The sequence below is a fragment of the Oncorhynchus masou genome, chromosome 5 (genome assembly GCF_036934945.1).
Source record: "Oncorhynchus masou masou isolate Uvic2021 chromosome 5, UVic_Omas_1.1, whole genome shotgun sequence".
Taxonomy (NCBI): domain Eukaryota; kingdom Metazoa; phylum Chordata; class Actinopteri; order Salmoniformes; family Salmonidae; genus Oncorhynchus; species Oncorhynchus masou.
In genome coordinates this window covers 252,513-274,808 of record NC_088216.1, presented here as the reverse complement: position 1 = coordinate 274,808, position 22,296 = coordinate 252,513, and the positions used below count along the sequence as shown (strand labels likewise).

The 22,296-nt window shown below is 43.4% G+C and overlaps 1 protein-coding gene across 2 annotated transcripts in view; it reads left to right on the top strand.

The window, feature by feature from the left end:
• Positions 1-22,296, top strand: part of ern2 (endoplasmic reticulum to nucleus signaling 2) — an 89,890-nt gene that overhangs the window by 2,904 nt on the left and 64,690 nt on the right. For both annotated transcript variants that reach the window (XM_064958708.1, XM_064958700.1), the window contains exons 2-10: positions 3,820-3,934; positions 6,573-6,606; positions 6,878-6,950; positions 7,394-7,466; positions 10,563-10,685; positions 15,812-15,913; positions 18,065-18,124; positions 19,630-19,831; positions 20,808-20,886. In XM_064958708.1, the coding sequence (XP_064814780.1) occupies positions 3,820-3,934; positions 6,573-6,606; positions 6,878-6,950; positions 7,394-7,466; positions 10,563-10,685; positions 15,812-15,913; positions 18,065-18,124; positions 19,630-19,831; positions 20,808-20,886 (861 nt within the window). The remainder of the gene's footprint in view (positions 1-3,819; positions 3,935-6,572; positions 6,607-6,877; positions 6,951-7,393; positions 7,467-10,562; positions 10,686-15,811; positions 15,914-18,064; positions 18,125-19,629; positions 19,832-20,807; positions 20,887-22,296) is intronic.

The window sequence follows — 22,296 nt, the reverse complement described above, 5'->3', positions numbered from 1 at the left end:
TATCATTGTCATGTGGTTAATGAAAATTCAATCCAAACCTAAAAATGAAAATGAAACAAGCCTAAAAAGTAACTTTGATATAATTATTATAATTATTTATTTGAATTATGTAAAAAAAAACAAATAAAAACATTGCAGCCTGCAGTTTGAACATCCTGATTTAAAATAAATAAATAAAATAAAAATCCTATAAATCACATTGGTTACACATGGCCTGTCTGCAACGAACTTGAAACATTGTATTAACTTTTTTTCTGGCTTGAAACTCCTGCTAACAAACACGCTGCATTGTATAAAATATTCTGGGAACCTCAGTTTCCTGCACCAGTGAGCTCAGGACAGCTGTAGGCTATTTGTTCAAGGGGATAATCAGTAATCAGGAAGGCCTATTTTGACGTTTCCACTGGATCAGAGCATGACATTGTTCCCTTTCACGCTGAGTGGTAGTCAAAAGGGAGAGAGAGCTGGAAAGATTTTCCAGGTACACTGAGGAACTATCTCAATGGATGTAAAAACAAGACTTAATGCAATAGTATCCGTAAAACACCAGTCTCAACGTCAACAGTGAAGAGGCTAGACAGTCTAATGTACTTGTCCTCTTGCTCAGTTGTGCACCGGGGCCTCCCACTCTTTCTATTCTGGTTAGAGCCAGTTTGTGCTGAGAGGACCAGGCCAGCTATCTATCTAATCCATCCATCCATCACTGTTCAGACATGAGGACCAGACCAGCTACCTACCTATCTATAATACTGTATGTGTCTGTTATAACACTGTTCAGACATAGTCTCTCTCTCTCTCTCTACTCCCCAGGTGAAGTCAGTCTCTACTCTCTCTCTCTCTACTCCCCAGGTGAAGTCAGTCTCTACTCTCTCTCTCTCTCTCTACTCCCCAGGTGAAGTCAGTCTCTACTCTCTCTCTCTCTACTCCCCAGGTGAAGTCAGTCTCTACTCTCTCTACTCCCCAGGTGAAGTCAGTCTCTACTCTCTCTCTCTCTCTCTCTCTACTCCCCAGGTGAAGTCAGTCTCTACTCTCTCTCTCTCTCTACTCCCCAGGTGAAGTCAGTCTCTACTCTCTCTCTTTCTACTCCCCAGGTGAAGTCAGTCTCTACTCTCTCTCTCTCGCTACTCCCCAGGTGAAGTCAGTCTCTACTCTCTCTCTCTCTCTACTCCCCAGGTGAAGTCAGTCTCTACTCTCTCTCTCTCTACTCCCCAGGTGAAGTCAGTCTCTACTCTCTCTCTCTCTACTCCCCAGGTGAAGTCAGTCTCTACTCTCTCTCTCTCTACTCCCCAGGTGAAGTCAGTCTCTACTCTCTCTCTCTCTACCCCCCAGGTGAAGTCAGTCTCTACTCTCTCTCTCTCTCTCTCTACTCCCCAGGTGAAGTCAGTCTCTACTCTCTCTCTCTCTCTCTACTCCCCAGGTGAAGTCAGTCTCTACTCTCTCTACTCCCCAGGTGAAGTCAGTCTCTACTCTCTCTCTCTCTCTACTCCCCAGGTGAAGTCAGTCTCTACTCTCTCTCTCTACTCCCCAGGTGAAGTCAGTCTCTACTCTCTCTCTCTACTCCCCAGGTGAAGTCAGTCTCTACTCTCTCTCTCTACTCCCCAGGTGAAGTCAGTCTCTACTCTCTCTCTCTCTACTCCCCAGGTGAAGTCAGTCTCTACTCTCTCTCTACTCCCCAGGTGAAGTCAGTCTCTACTCTCTCTCTCTCTACTCCCCAGGTGAAGTCAGTCTCTACTCTCTCTCTCTCTACTCCCCAGGTGAAGTCGGTCTCTACTCTCTCTCTCTCTACTCCCCAGGTGAAGTCAGTCTCTACTCTCTCTCTCTCTCTCTCTCTCTACTCCCCAGGTGAAGTCAGTCTCTCTCCTCTCTCTACCCCCAGGTGAAGTCAGTCTCTCTCTCTCTCTCTCTCTACTCCCCAGGTGAAGTCAGTCTCTACTCTCTCTACCCCCAGGTGAAGTCGGTCTCTACTCTCTCTCTCTACTCCCCAGGTGAAGTCGGTCTCTACTCTCTCTCTCTACTCCCCAGGTGAAGTCAGTCTCTACTCTCTCTCTCTACTCCCCAGGTGAAGTCAGTCTCTACTCTCTCTCTCTACTCCCCAGGTGAAGTCAGTCTCTACTCTCTCTCTCTACTCCCCAGGTGAAGTCAGTCTCTACTCTCTCTCTCTACTCCCCAGGTGAAGTCAGTCTCTACTCTCTCTCTCTCTACACCCCAGGTGAAGTCAGTCTCTACTCTCTCTACTCCCCAGGTGAAGTCAGTCTCTACTCTCTCTCTCTCTCTACTCCCCAGGTGAAGTCAGTCTCTACTCTCTCTCTCTCTCTCTACTCCCCAGGTGAAGTCAGTCTCTACTCTCTCTCTCTCTACTCCCCAGGTGAAGTCAGTCTCTACTCTCTCTCTCTCTACTCCCCAGGTGAAGTCAGTCTCTCTCCTCTCTCTACCCCCAGGTGAAGTCAGTCTCTCTCTCTCTCTCTCTCTACTCCCCAGGTGAAGTCAGTCTCTACTCTCTCTCTACTCCCCAGGTGAAGTCAGTCTCTACTCTCTCTCTACCCCCAGGTGAAGTCAGTCTCTACTCTCTCTCTCTACTCCCCAGGTGAAGTCAGTCTCTACTCTCTCTCTACTCCCCAGGTGAAGTCAGTCTCTACTCTCTCTCTCTACTCCCCAGGTGAAGTCAGTCTCTACTCTCTCTCTCTACTCCCCAGGTGAAGTCAGTCTCTACTCTCTCTCTCTCTCTACTCCCCAGGTGAAGTCAGTCTCTACTCTCTCTCTCTCTCTCTACTCCCCAGGTGAAGTCAGTCTCTACTCTCTCTCTCTACTCCCCAGGTGAAGTCAGTCTCTACTCTCTCTCTCTACTCCCCAGGTGAAGTCAGTCTCTACTCTCTCTCTCTCTCTACTCCCCAGGTGAAGTCAGTCTCTACTCTCTCTCTCTCTACTCCCCAGGTGAAGTCAGTCTCTCTCCTCTCTCTACCCCCAGGTGAAGTCAGTCTCTCTCTCTCTCTCTCTCTACTCCCCAGGTGAAGTCAGTCTCTACTCTCTCTCTACCCCCAGGTGAAGTCAGTCTCTACTCTCTCTCTCTACTCCCCAGGTGAAGTCAGTCTCTACTCTCTCTCTCTACTCCCCAGGTGAAGTCAGTCTCTACTCTCTCTCTCTACTCCCCAGGTGAAGTCAGTCTCTACTCTCTCTCTCTACTCCCCAGGTGAAGTCAGTCTCTACTCTCTCTCTCTCTCTACTCCCCAGGTGAAGTCAGTCTCTACTCTCTCTCTCTACTCCCCAGGTGAAGTCAGTCTCTACTCTCTCTCTCTCTCTCTACTCCCCAGGTGAAGTCAGTCTCTCTCCTCTCTCTACCCCCAGGTGAAGTCAGTCTCTACTCTCTCTCTCTCTACCCCCCAGGTGAAGTCAGTCTCTCTCCTCTCTCTCTACCCCCCAGGTGAAGTCAGTCTCTACTCTCTCTCTCTCTCTACCCCCCAGGTGAAGTCAGTCTCTCTCCTCTCTCTACCCCCAGGTGAAGTCAGTCTCTACTCTCTCTCTACCCCCAGGTGAAGTCAGTCTCTACTCTCTCTCTCTACTCCCCAGGTGAAGTCAGTCTCTACTCTCTCTCTCTCTCTCTCTCTCTCTACCCCCCAGGTGAAGTCAGTCTCTCTCCTCTCTCTACCCCCAGGTGAAGTCAGTCTCTACTCTCTCTCTCTACACCCCAGGTGAAGTCAGTCTCTACACCCTCTCTCTCTCTCTCTCTCTCTCTCTCTCTCTCTCTCTCTCTCTCTCTCTCTCTCTCTCTCTCTCTCTCTACTCCCCAGGTGAAGTCAGTCTCTACTCTCTCTCTACCCCCAGGTTAAGTCAGTGAGTGTAACTCTACCAGAGTCTCTATTGTTTGTGTCTACTCTGGATGGGAGTCTACATGCTGTTTCCAAGCAGTCTGGAGACATCAAATGGACCCTCAAAGAAGGTCAGCACCCGCTCTCACGCCCTCATACAGTATACTGTAATAATATATACCTACAGTATAATAATATATAGTGTAATAATATATACCTACATTATAGTTTAATTATATATAGTATCATAATATATATATTTTATTTTTATTTTACGAGGCAAGTCAGTTAAGAACAAATTCTTATTTTCAATGATGGCCTAGGAACAGTGGTTTAACTGCCTGTTCAGGGGCAGAATGACAGATTTGTACCTTGTCAGCTCGGGGATTCGAACTTGCAACCTTTCGGTTTCTAGTCCAACATTCTAACCACTAGGCTACTCTGCAGTATAATATGTGGTGTAATAATATATACCTACAGTATAGTATAATAATATATAAAGTGTAATAATATATACAGTATAATAATATATACCTACAGTATAGTATAATAATATATAAAGTGTAATAATATATACAGTATAATAATGTATACCTACAGTATAGTATAATAATATGTATAGTATAATAATATATAGTATAATATACTCATTTATACCTACAGTATAGTATAATAATATGTATAGTATAATAATATGTATAGTATAATATACTCATTTATACCTACAGTATAGTATAATAATATGTATAGTATAATAATATATAGTATAATATACTCATTTATACCTACAGTATAGTATAATAATATATAAAGTGTAATAATATACAGTATAATAATATATACCTACAGTATAGTATAATAATATGTATAGTATAATAATATACAGTATAATATATACCTGCAGATTAGTTTAATAATATATATTATAAGAATATACACCTACAGTATAGTATAATAATAAATAGTATAACAATATATTGTATAATATACCTACAGTATAGTATAACAATATATAGTATAATAATATATACCTACAGTATAGTATAATAATAATATATAAAGTGTAAAAACATATACAGTATAATAATGTATACCAACAGTATAGTATAATAATATATAGTATAATAATATATAGTATAATATACTAATTTATACCTACAGTATAGTATAATAATATATAGTATAATAATATATAGTATAATATACAAATTTATACCTACAGTATAGTATAATAATATATAGTATAATAATGTATAGCATAATAATTTATACATACAGTTTAGTATAATATATAGTATAATAATATATAGTATAGCATAATAATTTATACATACATACAGTATATACAGTATAGTATAGTATAATAATATATAGTATAATAATTTATACATACAGTATAGTATAATATATAGTATAATAATATATAGTATTGTATAATATATAGTATAATAATATATAGTATAGTATAATAATTTATAGTATATTATAATATATAGTATAATAATATATAGTATAATAATATATAGTATAATATACTAATTTATACCTACAGTATAGTATAATAATATATAGTATAATAATATATAGTATAATATACTAATTTATACCTACAGTATAGTATAATAATATATAGTATAATAATATATAGTATAGTATAATAATATATAGTATAGTATAATAATTTATAGTATAGTATAATAATATATACTATAGTATAATAATTTATACATACAGTATAGTATAATATATAGTATAATAATATATAGTATAGTATAATAATACACTGCTAAATAAATTAACACTAAAATAACACATCCTAGATTTGAATGAATGAAATATTCTTATTAAATACTTTTTTCTTTACATAGTTGAATGTGATGACAACATAATCACACAAAAATTGTCAATGGAAATCAAATTTATCAACCCATTGGGGGTCTGGATTTGGAGTCGCACTCAAAATTAAAGTGGAAAACCCCACTACAGGCTGATCCAACTTTGATGTAATGTCCTTAAAACAAGTCAAAATGAGGCTCAGTAGTGTGGGTGGCCTCCACGTGCCTGTATGACCTCCCTACAACGCCTGGGCATGCTCCTGGTGAGGTGGCGGATGGTCTCATGAGGGATCTCCTCCCAGACCTGGACTAAAGCATCCGCCAACTCCTGGACAGTCTGTGGTGCAACGTGGCGTTGGTGGATGGAGCGAGACATGATGTCCCAGATGTGCTCAATTGGATTCAGGTCTGGGGAACGGGCGGGCCAGTCCATAGCATCAATGCCTTCCTCTTGCAGGAACTGCTGACACACTGCAGCCACATGAGGTCTAGCATTGTCTTGCATTAGGAGGAACCCAGGGCCAACCACACCAGCATATGGTCTCACAATGTGTCTGAGGATCTCATCTCGGTACCTAATGGCAGTCAGGCTACCTCTGGCGAGCACATGGAGGGCTGTGCGTCCCCCCAAAGAAATGCCACACCACCATGACTGACCCACCGCCAAACCGGTCATACTGGAGGATGTTGCAGGCAGCAGAACGTTCTCCACGGCGTCTCCAGACTCTGTCACGTCTATCACATGTGCTCAGTGTGAACCTGCTTTCATCTGTGAAGAGCACAGGGCGCCAGTGGCGATTTTGCCAATCTTGGTGTTCTCTGGCAAATGCTAAACAAATATATACAACTCAGTATTAGGAAGGTGTTCTTAATGTTTGTACTAATTAACATATTGTTCATTCTGAACATTCCATCTTTCTTAAATCTTTTCCAGATCCCATCATCCAGGTGCCTGTCTACCTTACTGAGTGAGTGACTCTGCGACACACACACACACTCTGACACACACACACACACTCTGACACACACACACACACTCTGACACACACACACACACACACTCTGACACACACACACTCTGACACACACACACACTCTGACACACTCTGACACACACACACACACACACACACACACACACACACACACACACACACACACTCTGACACACACACTCTGACACACACTCACAAACACTCACACACCTGATAATCATAGCTACTGTGTGTGTGTTTTTAGGCCAGGGTTTCTCCCTGACCCCAACGATGGCAGTCTCTACGTCCTGGGAGGAAAACACAAGGAAGGACTGATGGTAAGAGAGAGACGGACAGAGCGAGAGAGAGGGACAGAGCGAGAGAGAGGGACAGAGCGAGAGAGACGGACAGAGCGAGAGAGAGGGACAGAGCGAGAGAGAGGGACAGAGCGAGAGAGAGGGACAGAGCGAGAGAGAGGGACAGAGCGAGAGAGAGGGACAGAGCGAGAGAGAGGGACAGAGCGAGAGAGAGGGACAGAGCGAGAGAGAGGGACAGAGCGTAAGACTGACAGAGAGAGAAAGATTGACAGAGAGAGCGACGGACAGACGGACAGAGAGACGGACAGAGAGAGAGAGCATTTAATACATATAATAATAGTATAGTATACTGTATAATATAGTATTTTAATACATATATAATAATAATATCCTGTATAATATAGTATTTTAATATATATAATAATAGTATACTGTATAATATAGTATTGTCTATATGTCTCCAGAAACTGCCCTTCACCATCCCAGAGCTGGTCCAGTCTGCTCCCTGTAGGAGTTCTGATGGAGTCCTTTACACTGGTGAGAGACATTGGTACCTTGTTGTCAGGACAACCATCAGGGCATCAGTAATGTGTTGTCAGGACATCAGTAATGTGTTGTCAGGACATCAGTAATGTGTTGTCAGGGCATCAGTAATGTGTTGTCAGGACATCAGTAATGTGTTGTCAGGACATCAGTAATGTGTTGTCAGGACATCAGTAATGTGTTGTCAGGGCATCAGTAATGTGTTGTCAGGACATCAGTAATGTGTTGTCAGGACATCAGTAATGTGTTGTCAGGACATCAGTAATGTGTCGTCAGGACATCAGTAATGTGTTGTCAGGACATCAGTAATGTGTTGTCAGGGCATCAGTAATGTGTCGTCAGGACATCAGTAATGTGTCGTCAGGACATCAGTAATGTGTTGTCAGGACATCAGTAATGTGTTGTCAGGGCATCAGTAATGTGTCGTCAGGACATCAGTAATGTGTCGTCAGGACATCAGTAATGTGTTGTCAGGACATCAGTAATGTGTTGTCAGGACATCAGTAATGTGTCGTCAGGACATCAGTAATGTGTTGTCAGGACAACCATCAGGACATCTGTAATGTGTTGTCAGGACATCAGTAATGTGTTGTCAGGACATCAGTAATGTGTTGTCAGGACATCAGTAATGTGTCGTCAGGGCATCAGTAATGTGTCGTCAGGACATCAGTAATGTGTTGTCAGGACATCAGTAATGTGTTGTCAGGACATCAGTAATGTGTTGTCAGGACATCAGTAATGTGTTGTCAGGACATCAGTAATGTGTTGTCAGGGCATCAGTAATGTGTTGTCAGGGCATCAGTAATGTGTTGTCAGGACATCAGTAATGTGTTGTCAGGACATCAGTAATGTGTTGTCAGGGCATCAGTAATGTGTTGTCAGGACAACCATCAGGACATCAGTAATGTGTTGTCAGGACATCAGTAATGTGTTGTCAGGACATCAGTAATGTGTCGTCAGGACATCAGTAATGTGTTGTCAGGACATCAGTAATGTGTTGTCAGGACATCAGTAATGTGTTGTCAGGACATCAGTAATGTGTTGTCAGGACATCAGTAATGTGTTGTCAGTACATCAGTAATGTGTTGTCAGGACATCAGTAATGTGTTGTCAGGACATCAGTAATGTGTTGTCAGGACATCAGTAATGTGTTGTCAGGACATCAGTAATGTGTTGTCAGGGCATCAGTAATGTGTTGTCAGTACATCAGTAATGTGTTGTCAGGGCATCAGTAATGTGTTGTCAGGACATCAGTAATGTGTTGTCAGGACATCAGTAATGTGTTGTCAGGGCATCAGTAATGTGTTGTCAGTACATCAGTAATGTGTTGTCAGGGCATCAGTAATGTGTTGTCAGGACAACCATCAGGACATCAGTAATGTGTTGTCAGGGCATCAGTAATGTGTTGTCAGGACATCAGTAATGTGTTGTCAGGACATCAGTAATGTGTTGTCAGGACATCAGTAATGTGTCGTCAGGACATCAGTAATGTGTTGTCAGGACATCAGTAATGTGTCGTCAGGACATCAGTAATGTGTTGTCAGGGCATCAGTAATGTGTTGTCAGGACATCAGTAATGTGTTGTCAGGGCATCAGTAATGTGTTGTCAGGACATCAGTAATGTGTTGTCAGGGTATCAGGACATCAGTAATGTGTTGTCAGGACATCAGTAATGTGTTGTCAGGACATCAGTAATGTGTTGTCAGGACATCAGTAATGTGTTGTCAGGACATCAGTAATGTGTTGTCAGGGCATCAGTAATGTGTCGTCAGGACATCAGTAATGTGTTGTCAGGAAAACCATCAGGACATCAGTAATGTGTTGTCAGGACATCAGTAATGTGTTGTCAGGACATCAGTAATGTGTTGTCAGGACATCAGTAATGTGTTGTCAGGGCATCAGTAATGTGTTGTCAGGGCATCAGTAATGTGTTGTCAGGACATCAGTAATGTGTTGTCAGGGCATCAGTAATGTGTTGTCAGGACATCAGTAATGTGTTGTCAGGACATCAGTAATGTGTTGTCAGGACATCAGTAATGTGTTGTCAGGACATCAGTAATGTGTTGTCAGGGCATCAGTAATGTGTTGTCAGGGCATCAGTAATGTGTTGTCAGGACATCAGTAATGTGTTGTCAGGACAACCATCAGGACATCAGTAATGTGTTGTCAGGACATCAGTAATGTGTTGTCAGGACATCAGTAATGTGTTGTCAGGACATCAGTAATGTGTTGTCAGGACATCAGTAATGTGTTGTCAGGACATCAGTAATGTGTTGTCAGGGCATCAGTAATGTGTTGTCAGGACATCAGTAATGTGTTGTCAGGACATCAGTAATGTGTTGTCAGGACATCAGTAATGTGTTGTCAGGACATCAGTAATGTGTTGTCAGGGCATCAGTAATGTGTTGTCAGGGCATCAGTAATGTGTTGTCAGGACATCAGTAATGTGTTGTCAGGACAACCATCAGGACATCAGTAATGTGTTGTCAGGACATCAGTAATGTGTTGTCAGGACATCAGTAATGTGTTGTCAGGACATCAGTAATGTGTTGTCAGGACATCAGTAATGTGTTGTCAGGACATCAGTAATGTGTTGTCAGGGCATCAGTAATGTGTTGTCAGGACATCAGTAATGTGTTGTCAGGACATCAGTAATGTGTTGTCAGGACATCAGTAATGTGTTGTCAGGGCATCAGTAATGTGTTGTCAGGGCATCAGTAATGTGTTGTCAGGGCATCAGTAATGTGTTGTCAGGACATCAGTAATGTGTTGTCAGGACATCAGTAATGTGTTGTCAGGGCATCAGTAATGTGTTGTCAGGACATCAGTAATGTGTTGTCAGGACATCAGTAATGTGTTGTCAGGACATCAGTAATGTGTTGTCAGGACATCAGTAATGTGTTGTCAGGACATCAGTAATGTGTTGTCAGGACATCAGTAATGTGTTGTCAGGGCATCAGTAATGTGTTGTCAGGACATCAGTAATGTGTTGTCAGGGCATCAGTAATATCTTGAGGCTGTCACATTATTGTTAACGTGTGTGTGTCTGTGTGTGTGTGTGTGTGTGTGTGTGTGTGTGCACCTGTTTAGGTAAGAAGCAGGATGTATGGTTCGTGGTGGACCCCCAGACAGGAGAGAAACAGACCAGCCTCTCCACATCATCATCTGACTCCATCTGCCCCAATGCACCACTGCTATACATAGGAAGAACAGGTACCTAGTCAACACTACTGACTCCCATCAGTCCTGCTATACATAGGACAGACAGGTACCTAGTCAACACTACTGACTCCCATCAGTCCTGCTATACATAGGACAGACAGGTACCTAGTCAACACTACTGACTCCCATCAGTCCTGCTATACATAGGACAGACAGGTACCTAGTCAACACTACTGACTCCCATCAGTCCTGCTATACATAGGACAGACAGGTACCTAGTCAACACTACTGACTCCCATCAGTCCTGCTATACATAGGACAGACAGGTACCTAGTCAACACTACTGACTCCCATCAGTCCTGCTATACATAGGACAGACAGGTACCTAGTCAACACTACTGACTCCCATCAGTCCTGCTATACATAGGACAGACAGGTACCTAGTCAATACTACTGACTCCCATCAGTCCTGCTATACATAGGACAGACAGGTACCTAGTCAATACTACTGACTCCCATCAGTCCTGCTATACATAGGACAGACAGGTACCTAGTCAACACTACTGACTCCCATCAGTCCTGCTATACATAGGACAGACAGGTACCTAGTCAACACTACTGACTCCCATCAGTCCTGCTATACATAGGACAGACAGGTACCTAGTCAACACTACTGACTCCCATCAGTCCTGCTATACATAGGACAGACAGGTACCTAGTCAACACTACTGACTCCCATCAGTCCTGCTATACATAGGACAGACAGGTACCTAGTCAACACTACTGACTCCCATCAGTCCTGCTATACATAGGACAGACAGGTACCTAGTCAATACTACTGACTCCCATCAGTCCTGCTATACATAGGACAGACAGGTACCTAGTCAACACTACTGACTCCCATCAGTCCTGCTATACATAGGACAGACAGGTACCTAGTCAACACTACTGACTCCCATCAGTCCTGCTATACATAGGACAGACAGGTACCTAGTCAACACTACTGACTCCCATCAGTCCTGCTATACATAGGACAGACAGGTACCTAGTCAACACTACTGACTCCCATCAGTCCTGCTATACATAGGACAGACAGGTACCTAGTCAACACTACTGACTCCCATCAGTCCTGCTATACATAGGACAGACAGGTACCTAGTCAACACTACTGACTCCCATCAGTCCTGCTATACATAGGACAGACAGGTACCTAGTCAATACTACTGACTCCCATCAGTCCTGCTATACATAGGACAGACAGGTACCTAGTCAACACTACTGACTCCCATCAGTCCTGCTATACATAGGACAGACAGGTACCTAGTCAACACTACTGACTCCCATCAGTCCTGCTGTACATAGGACAGACAGGTACCTAGTCAACACTACTGACTCCCATCAGTCCTGCTATACATAGGACAGACAGGTACCTAGTCAACACTACTGACTCCCATCAGTCCTGCTATACATAGGACAGACAGGTACCTAGTCAACACTACTGACTCCCATCAGTCCTGCTATACATAGGACAGACAGGTACCTAGTCAACACTACTGACTCCCATCAGTCCTGCTATACATAGGACAGACAGGTACCTAGTCAACACTACTGACTCCCATCAGTCCTGCTATACATAGGACAGACAGGTACCTAGTCAACACTACTGACTCCCATCAGTCCTGCTATACATAGGACAGACAGGTACCTAGTCAACACTACTGACTCCCATCAGTCCTGCTATACATAGGACAGACAGGTACCTAGTCAACACTACTGACTCCCATCAGTCCTGCTATACATAGGACAGACAGGTACCTAGTCAATACTACTGACTCCCATCAGTCCTGCTATACATAGGACAGACAGGTACCTAGTCAATACTACTGACTCCCATCAGTCCTGCTATACATAGGACAGACAGGTACCTAGTCAATACTACTGACTCCCATCAGTCCTGCTATACATAGGACAGACAGGTACCTAGTCAATACTACTGACTCCCATCAGTCCTGCTATACATAGGACAGACAGGTACCTAGTCAACACTACTGACTCCCATCAGTCCTGCTATACATAGGACAGACAGGTACCTAGTCAACACTACTGACTCCCATCAGTCCTGCTATACATAGGACAGACAGGTACCTAGTCAACACTACACTACTGACTCCCATCAGTCCTGCTATACATAGGACAGACAGGTACCTAGTCAACACTACTGACTCCCATCAGTCCTGCTATACATAGGACAGACAGGTACCTAGTCAATACTACTGACTCCCATCAGTCCTGCTATACATAGGACAGACAGGTACCTAGTCAATACTACTGACTCCCATCAGTCCTGCTATACATAGGACAGACAGGTACCTAGTCAACACTACTGACTCCCATCAGTCCTGCTATACATAGGACAGACAGGTACCTAGTCAACACTACTGACTCCCATCAGTCCTGCTATACATAGGACAGACAGGTACCTAGTCAACACTACTGACTCCCATCAGTCCTGCTATACATAGGACAGACAGGTACCTAGTCAACACTACTGACTCCCATCAGTCCTGCTATACATAGGACAGACCGGTACCTAGTCAACACTACTGACTCCCATCAGTCCTGCTATACATAGGACAGACAGGTACCTAGTCAATACTACTGACTCCCATCAGTCCTGCTATACATAGGACAGACAGGTACCTAGTCAACACTACTGACTCCCATCAGTCCTGCTATACATAGGACAGACAGGTACCTAGTCAACACTACTGACTCCCATCAGTCCTGCTATACATAGGACAGACAGGTACCTAGTCAACACTACTGACTCCCATCAGTCCTGCTATACATAGGACAGACAGGTACCTAGTCAACACTACTGACTCCCATCAGTCCTGCTATACATAGGACAGACAGGTACCTAGTCAATACTACTGACTCCCATCAGTCCTGCTATACATAGGACAGACAGGTACCTAGTCAACACTACTGACTCCCATCAGTCCTGCTATACATAGGACAGACAGGTACCTAGTCAACACTACTGACTCCCATCAGTCCTGCTATACATAGGACAGACAGGTACCTAGTCAACACTACTGACTCCCATCAGTCCTGCTATACATAGGACAGACAGGTACCTAGTCAACACTACTGACTCCCATCAGTCCTGCTATACATAGGACAGACAGGTACCTAGTCAACACTACTGACTCCCATCAGTCCTGCTATACATAGGACAGACAGGTACCTAGTCAACACTACTGACTCCCATCAGTCCTGCTATACATAGGACAGACAGGTACCTAGTCAACACTACTGACTCCCATCAGTCCTGCTATACATAGGACAGACAGGTACCTAGTCAACACTACTGACTCCCATCAGTCCTGCTATACATAGGACAGACAGGTACCTAGTCAACACTACTGACTCCCATCAGTCCTGCTATACATAGGACAGACAGGTACCTAGTCAATACTACTGACTCCCATCAGTCCTGCTATACATAGGACAGACAGGTACCTAGTCAACACTACTGACTCCCATCAGTCCTGCTATACATAGGACAGACAGGTACCTAGTCAATACTACTGACTCCCATCAGTCCTGCTATACATAGGACAGACAGGTACCTAGTCAACACTACTGACTCCCATCAGTCCTGCTATAGATAGGACAGACAGGTACCTAGTCAACACTACTGACTCCCATCAGTCCTGCTATACATAGGACAGACAGGTACCTAGTCAACACTACTGACTCCCATCAGTCCTGCTATACATAGGACAGACAGGTACCTAGTCAACACTACTGACTCCCATCAGTCCTGCTATACATAGGACAGACAGGTACCTAGTCAACACTACTGACTCCCATCAGTCCTGCTATACATAGGACAGACAGGTACCTAGTCAACACTACTGACTCCCATCAGTCCTGCTATACATAGGACAGACAGGTACCTAGTCAACACTACTGACTCCCATCAGTCCTGCTATACATAGGACAGACAGGTACCTAGTCAACACTACTGACTCCCATCAGTCCTGCTATACATAGGACAGACAGGTACCTAGTCAACACTACTGACTCCCATCAGTCCTGCTATACATAGGACAGACAGGTACCTAGTCAACACTACTGACTCCCATCAGTCCTGCTATACATAGGACAGACAGGTACCTAGTCAACACTACTGACTCCCATCAGTCCTGCTATACATAGGACAGACAGGTACCTAGTCAATACTACTGACTCCCATCAGTCCTGCTATACATAGGACAGACCGGTACCTAGTCAACACTACTGACTCCCATCAGTCCTGCTATACATAGGACAGACAGGTACCTAGTCAACACTACTGACTCCCATCAGTCCTGCTATACATAGGACAGACAGGTACCTAGTCAACACTACTGACTCCCATCAGTCCTGCTATACATAGGACAGACAGGTACCTAGTCAACACTACTGACTCCCATCAGTCCTGCTATACATAGGACAGACAGGTACCTAGTCAACACTACTGACTCCCATCAGTCCTGCTATACATAGGACAGACAGGTACCTAGTCAATACTACTGTATCCTGACTACAACACACCGTAGGACAGACAGGTACCTAGTCAATACTACTCTGTTCTTCTCTACTCTGTTCTGTTCTACTCTGTTCTACTCTACTCTGTTCTACTCTGTTCTACTCTACTCTGTTCTACTCTGTTCTACTCTACTCAGTTCTACTCTACTCTGTTCTACTCTACTCAGCTCTACTCTACTCAGCTCTACTCTACTCAGCTCTACTCAGTTCTACTCTGTTCTACTCTACTCTGTTCTACTCTACTCAGCTCTACTCTACTCAGCTCTACTCTACTCAGCTCTACTCAGTTCTTCTCTACTCTGTTCTTCTCTACTCTGTTCTTCTCTACTCTGTTCTACTCTACTCAGTTCTACTCTACTCTGTTCTTCTCTACTCTGTTCTTCTCTGCTCTGTTCTTCTCTGCTCTGTTCTACTCTATTCACTTCTACTCTGCTCAGTTCTACTCTACTCAGTTCTACTCTACTCTACTGTCCTCAGTTCTACTCTAATCAACTCAGTTCTGCTCTACTCAGTTCTGCTCTACTCTACTGTCCTCAGCTCTACTCTACTTTACAGTACTATACTCTATCCTATTCCAGAGTACATGATAACGATGTATGATACGAAGACACAGGAGCTGAGGTGGAACGCAACATACAACGACTACTCTGCCCCGCCGTACGATGAGAAACACGACTACAGTACGTACACAATGATAATACACTGAACTGCAGTAGGTACACAATGATAATATAATGTACTGCAGTACGTACACAATGATAATATAATGTACTACAGTAGGTACACAATGATAATACAATGTACTGCAGTAGGTACACAATGATAATATAATGTAGTACAGTAGGTACACAATGATAATATAATGTACTGCAGTACGTACACAATGATAATATAATGTACTACAGTACGTACACAATGATAATACAATGTACTGCAGTAGGTACACAATGATAATATAATGTACTACAGTACGTACACAATGATAATACAATGTACTGCAGTAGGTACACAATGATAATACAATGTACTGCAGTAGGTACACAATGATAATACAATGTACTGCAGTAGGTACACAATGATAATACAATGTACTGCAGTAGGTACACAATGATAATATACTGTACTGCAGTAGGTACGCCATTATACTATGATGTACTACAGTAGGTACGCCATTATACTATGATGTACTGCAGTAGGTACGCCATTATACTATGATGTACTACAGTAGGTACGCCATTATACTATGATGTACAACAGTAGGTACACCATTATACTATGATGTACTACAGTAGGTACGCCATTATACTATGATGTACAACAGTAGGTACGCCATTATACTATGTTGTACTACAGTAGGTACGCCAGTATACTATGATGTACTGCAGTAGGTACGCCAGTATACTATGATGTACTACAGTAGGTACGCCAGTATACTATGATGTACTGCAGTAGGTACGCCATTATACTATGATGTACTACAGTAGGTACGCCATTATACTATGATGTACTACAGTAGGTACGCCATTATACTATGATGTACTACAGTAGGTACGCCATTATACTATGATGTACTACAGTAGGTACGCCATTATACTATGATGTACTACAGTAGGTACGCCATTATACTATGATGTACTACAGTAGGTACGCCATTATACTATGATGTACTACAGTAGGTACGCCATTATACTATGATGTACTACAGTAGGTACGCCATTATACTATGATGTACTACAGTAGGTACGCCAGTATACTATGATGTACTACAGTAGGTACGCCAGTATACTATGATGTACTACAGTATGTACGCCATTATACTATGATGTACTACAGTAGGTACGCCATTATACTATGATGTACTACAGTAGGTACGCCATTATACTATGATGTACTACAGTAGGTACGCCATTATACTATGATGTACTACAGTAGGTACGCCATTATACTATGATGTACTACAGTAGGTACGCCATTATACTATGATGTACTACAGTAGGTACGCCATTATACTATGATGTACTACAGTAGGTACGCCATTATACTATGATGTACTACAGTAGGTACGCCATTATACTATGATGTACTGCAGTAGGTACGCCATTATACTATGATGTACTGCAGTAGGTACGCCATTATACTATGATGTACTACAGTAGGTACGCCAGTATACTGTGATGTACTACAGTAGGTACGCCAGTATACTGTGATGTACAACAGTAGGTACGCCATTATACTGTGATGTACTACAGTAGGTACGCCATTATACTATGATGTACTACAGTAGGTACGCCATTATACTATGATGTACTACAGTAGGTACGCCATTATACTATGATGTACTACAGTAGGTACGCCAGTATACTATGATGTACAACAGTAGGTACACCAGTATACTATGATGTACTACAGTAGGTACACCATTATACTATGATGTACTACAGTAGGTACGCCATTATACTATGATGTACTGCAGTAGGTACGCCATTATACTATGATGTACTACAGTAGGTACGCCATTATACTATGATGTACTACAGTAGGTACACCAGTATACTATGATGTACTACAGTAGGTACGCCATTATACTATGATGTACTACAGTAGGTACGCCATTATACTATGATGTACTACAGTAGGTACGCCATTATACTATGATGTACTACAGTAGGTACACCAGTATACTATGATGTACTACAGTAGGTACGCCAGTATACTATGATGTACTACAGTAGGTACACCAGTATACTATGATGTACTACAGTAGGTACGCCAGTATACTATAATGTTCTTGTCTAGTTCTGCACAGTATGATAATGCAGTTGTTTCTCCAGAGATGGCCCATCTTGTCTCCAGTGGGGATGGGTTGGTGGTGACCGTAGACAGAGAGTCAGGTACGTTTTACCGTCAGGTAATTACTGTGTTCCCCAACCACTACCAGACAGATAGTTAATGTGTTTCCCAATAAACACCTGTTACAATAAACACCTGACAGACCTGTTACAATAAACACCTGACAGGCCTGTTACAATAAACACCTGACAGGCCTGTTACAATAAACACCTGACAGGCCTGTTACAATAAACACCTGTTACAATAAACACCTGTTACAATAAACACTTGACAGGCCTGTTACAATAAATACCTGACAGACCTGCTACAATAAACACCTGACAGGCCTGTTACAATAAACACCTGTTACAATAAACACCTGACAGGCCTGTTACATTAAACACCTGACAGGCCTGTTACATTAAACACCTGCTACAATAAACACCTGACAGGCCTTTTACAATAAACACCTGTTACAATAAACACCTGACAGGCCTGTTACATTAAACAACTGACAGGCCTGTTACATTAAACACCTGCTACAATAAACACCTGACAGTCCTTCTACAATAAACACCTGTAACAATAAACACCTGACAGGCCTGTTACAATAAACACCTGGCAGGCCTGCTACAATAAACACCTGACAGGCCTGTTACAATAAACACCTGCTACAATAAACACCTGACAGGCCTGCTACAATAAACACCTGACAGGCCTGCTACAATAAACACCTGACAGGCCTGTTACAATAAACACCTGTTACAATAAACACCTGCTACAATAAACACCTGTTACAATAAACACTTGACAGGCCTGTTACAATAAACACCTGACAGGCCTGTTACAATAAACACATGTTACAATAAACACCTGACAGGCCTGTAACAATAAACACCTGTTACAATAAACACCTGCTACAATAAACACCTGTTACAATAAACACTTGACAGGCCTGTTACAATAAACACCTGACAGGCCTGTTACAATAAACACATGTTACAATAAACACTTGACAGGCCTGCTACAATAAACACCTGACAGGCCTCTTACAATAAACACCTGACAGGCCTGTTACAATAAACACCTGTTACAATAAACACCTGACAGGCCTGTTACAATAAAAACCTGTTACAATAAACACCTGACAGGCCTCTTACAATAAACACCTGACAGGCCTGCTACAATAAACACTTGACAGGCCTGTTACAATAAACACCTGACAGGCCTGTTACAATAAACACCTGACAGGCCTGCTACAATAAACACTTGACAGGCCTGTTACAATAAACACCTGACAGGCCTCCTCTCCTCTCGCTGTCTCTAAGCCTCCTCTCCTATCTCTCTGTCTCTAACCCTCCTCTCCTATCTCTCTGTCTCTAACCCTCCTCTCTCTCTCTGTCTCTAACCCTCGTCTCCTCCTCTCTGTCTCTAACCCTCGTCTCCTCCTCTCTGTCTCTAACCCTCCTCTCCTCTCTCTCTGTCTCTTATCCTCCTCTCCTCTCTCTCTGTCGCTAACCCTCCTCTCCTCTCTCTCTGTCGCTAACCCTCCTCTCCTCTATCCCAGGTGACGTCCTGTGGATGCAAAACTATGGGTCACCTGTGGTGGGGGTTTACCTGTACAGCCAGGACTCTCTGAGACACGCCCCTCACCTGTCAGTTGCCATGGAGACGCTGCGTTACCTCACCTTCTCGTCCCACGACACACACACCATGAAGTGGAGCTACCAGTTTGTCACTGAGCAGGCTAGCACACACACACAGCTGGTGTAAGACACACACACACACACACACACACACACAGACACACACACACAGCTTGTGTAAGAGTAGTTTAATCACCTCAATTTGCTCAATTTCCACATTATTTATTACAAGATTTAGTTGAGCTTTAGGGTTTCATGAATGATTTGCCCTAAATACAATGCTTTTAGTTCTTAAATTATTTAGGACTGACATTTCTTGCCACCCATTCTGAAACTAACTGCAGCTCTTTGTTAAGTGTTGCAGTCATTTCAGTCGATGTAGTAGCTGACGTGTATAGTGTTGAGTCATCCGCATATATAGACACACTGGCTTCACTCAAAAGCTAGTGGTATGTCGTTAGTAAAGATTGAAAAAAGTAAGGGGCCTAAACAGCTGCCCTGGGGAATGCCTAATTCTCCCTGCAAGGGGCCTAAACAGCTGCCCTGGGGAATTCCTGATTCTTCCAGTAAGGGGCCTTGACAGCTGCCCTGGTGAATGCCTGATTCTACCAGTAAGGGGCCTAGACAGCTGCCCTGGGGAATGCCTGATTCTACCAGTAAGGGGCCTAGACAGCTGCCCTGGGGAATTCCTGATTCTACCTCAATTATGTTGGAGAGGCTTCCATTAAAGAACATGCTCTGTGTTCTGTTAGCCTTTCTTCCCCCCAAAATGCCATTATCCAAAGCTTTTTATTATCATTCTTTCTGTCATTTATCTTTGTTTCATAGTTTAGTTTCTTCTTCTTTTTAATCAGTTTAGTCACATGATTTCTCAATTTGCAGTATGTTTGCCAATCGGTTGTACAGCCAGACTTATTTGCTATTCTTTTTGCCTCATCTCTCTATAACCATACAATTTGTTCAATTCCTCATCAACCACAGGGGATTTTAACAGTTTTTACAGTCATTTTCTTAATGGGTTGCATTACAATGTAATTGACGGTGTTTCAAACCCTCTTTTTCCTGTCATTCTTTATGTCATTTATCTTGTGTGTTTTAGGCCCACTCTGTATGTGGGGAAGCTGGATTCTCATCTGTACGCCTCCACCTCCCTGGTTCACGACGGAGTCTCTCTAGTGGTCAGTACAACTCTCAATCAACAGCAAAAAAAAATTCACTGAGTGGACAAAACATTAAGAACACCTGCTCTTTAAAAAAAAAATGACAGACTGACCAAGTGAAAGATATGGTTCCCTTATTGATGTCACTTGTTAAATCCACTTCGATCAGTGCAGATGAAGGGGAGGAGACAGGATTGTGTGTGTGTGTGTGTGTGTGTGTGTGTGTGTGCCATTCAGTGGGTGAAGACAGAAGATTTAAGTCCCTTTTGAACGGGGGATGGTCATATTACGCAGCAGTTTGAGTTCACTGCTGGGTTTTACATACTCAGTGTCCCCCGCTGGGTATCAGGAATGGTCCACCACCCAAAAGGCCACGCCTCCTGCTGGGTATCAGGAATGGTCCACCACCCAAAAGGCCACGCCTCCTGCTGGGTATCAGGAATGGTCCACCACCCAAAAGGCCACGCCTCCTGCTGGGTATCAGGAATGGTCCACCACCCAAAAGGCCACGCCTCCTGCTGGGTATCAGGAATGGTCCACCACCCAAAAGGCCACGCCTCCTGCTGGGTATCATGAATGGTCCACCACCCAAAAGGCCATGCCTCCTGCTGGGTATCATGAATGGTCCACCACCCAAAAGGCCACGCAGCCAACTTGCCACAACTGTTGGGAGGCATTGGAGTCAACATGGGCCAGCATCCCTGTGGAACGCTTTCTTGTAGAGGCCCTTACGAATCGAGGTTGTTCGGAAGGTGTTCCTAATGTTTTGGTACACTCAATGTCTACGCACAGCAGCCAATCAGCATGTCTACACAACACACAGCAGCCAATCACTATGTCCACACAACACAATCTCAATTCAACGGCTCAGACACAAGAGGCATGTGGCAGGGTCAACAGTCAATCACGGACTACAGGAAGAAATCCAGCCCAGTCACGGACCAGGATGTCTTGCTCCCAGGCAGACTAAATAACTTTTTTGCCCGCTTTGAGGACAATACAGTGCCACTGACACGGCCTGCAACGGAAGCATGCGGTCTCTCCTTCACTGCAGCCGAGGTGAGTAAAACATTTAAACGTGTTAACCCTCGCAAGGCTGCAGGCCCAGACGGCATCCCCAGCCGCGCCCTCAGAGCATGCGCAGACCAGCTGGCTGGTGTGTTTACGGACATATTCAATCAATCCCTATACCAGTCTGCTGTCCCCACATGCTTCAAGAGGGCCACCATTGTTCCTGTTCCCAAGAAAGCTAAGGTAACTGAGCTAAACGACTACCGCCCCGTAGCACTCACTTCCGTCATCATGAAGTGCTTTGAGAGACTAGTCAAGGACCATATCACCTCCACCCTACCTGACACCCTAGACCCACTCCAATTTGCTTACCGCTCAAATAGGTCCACAGACGATGCAATCTCAATCACACTGCAC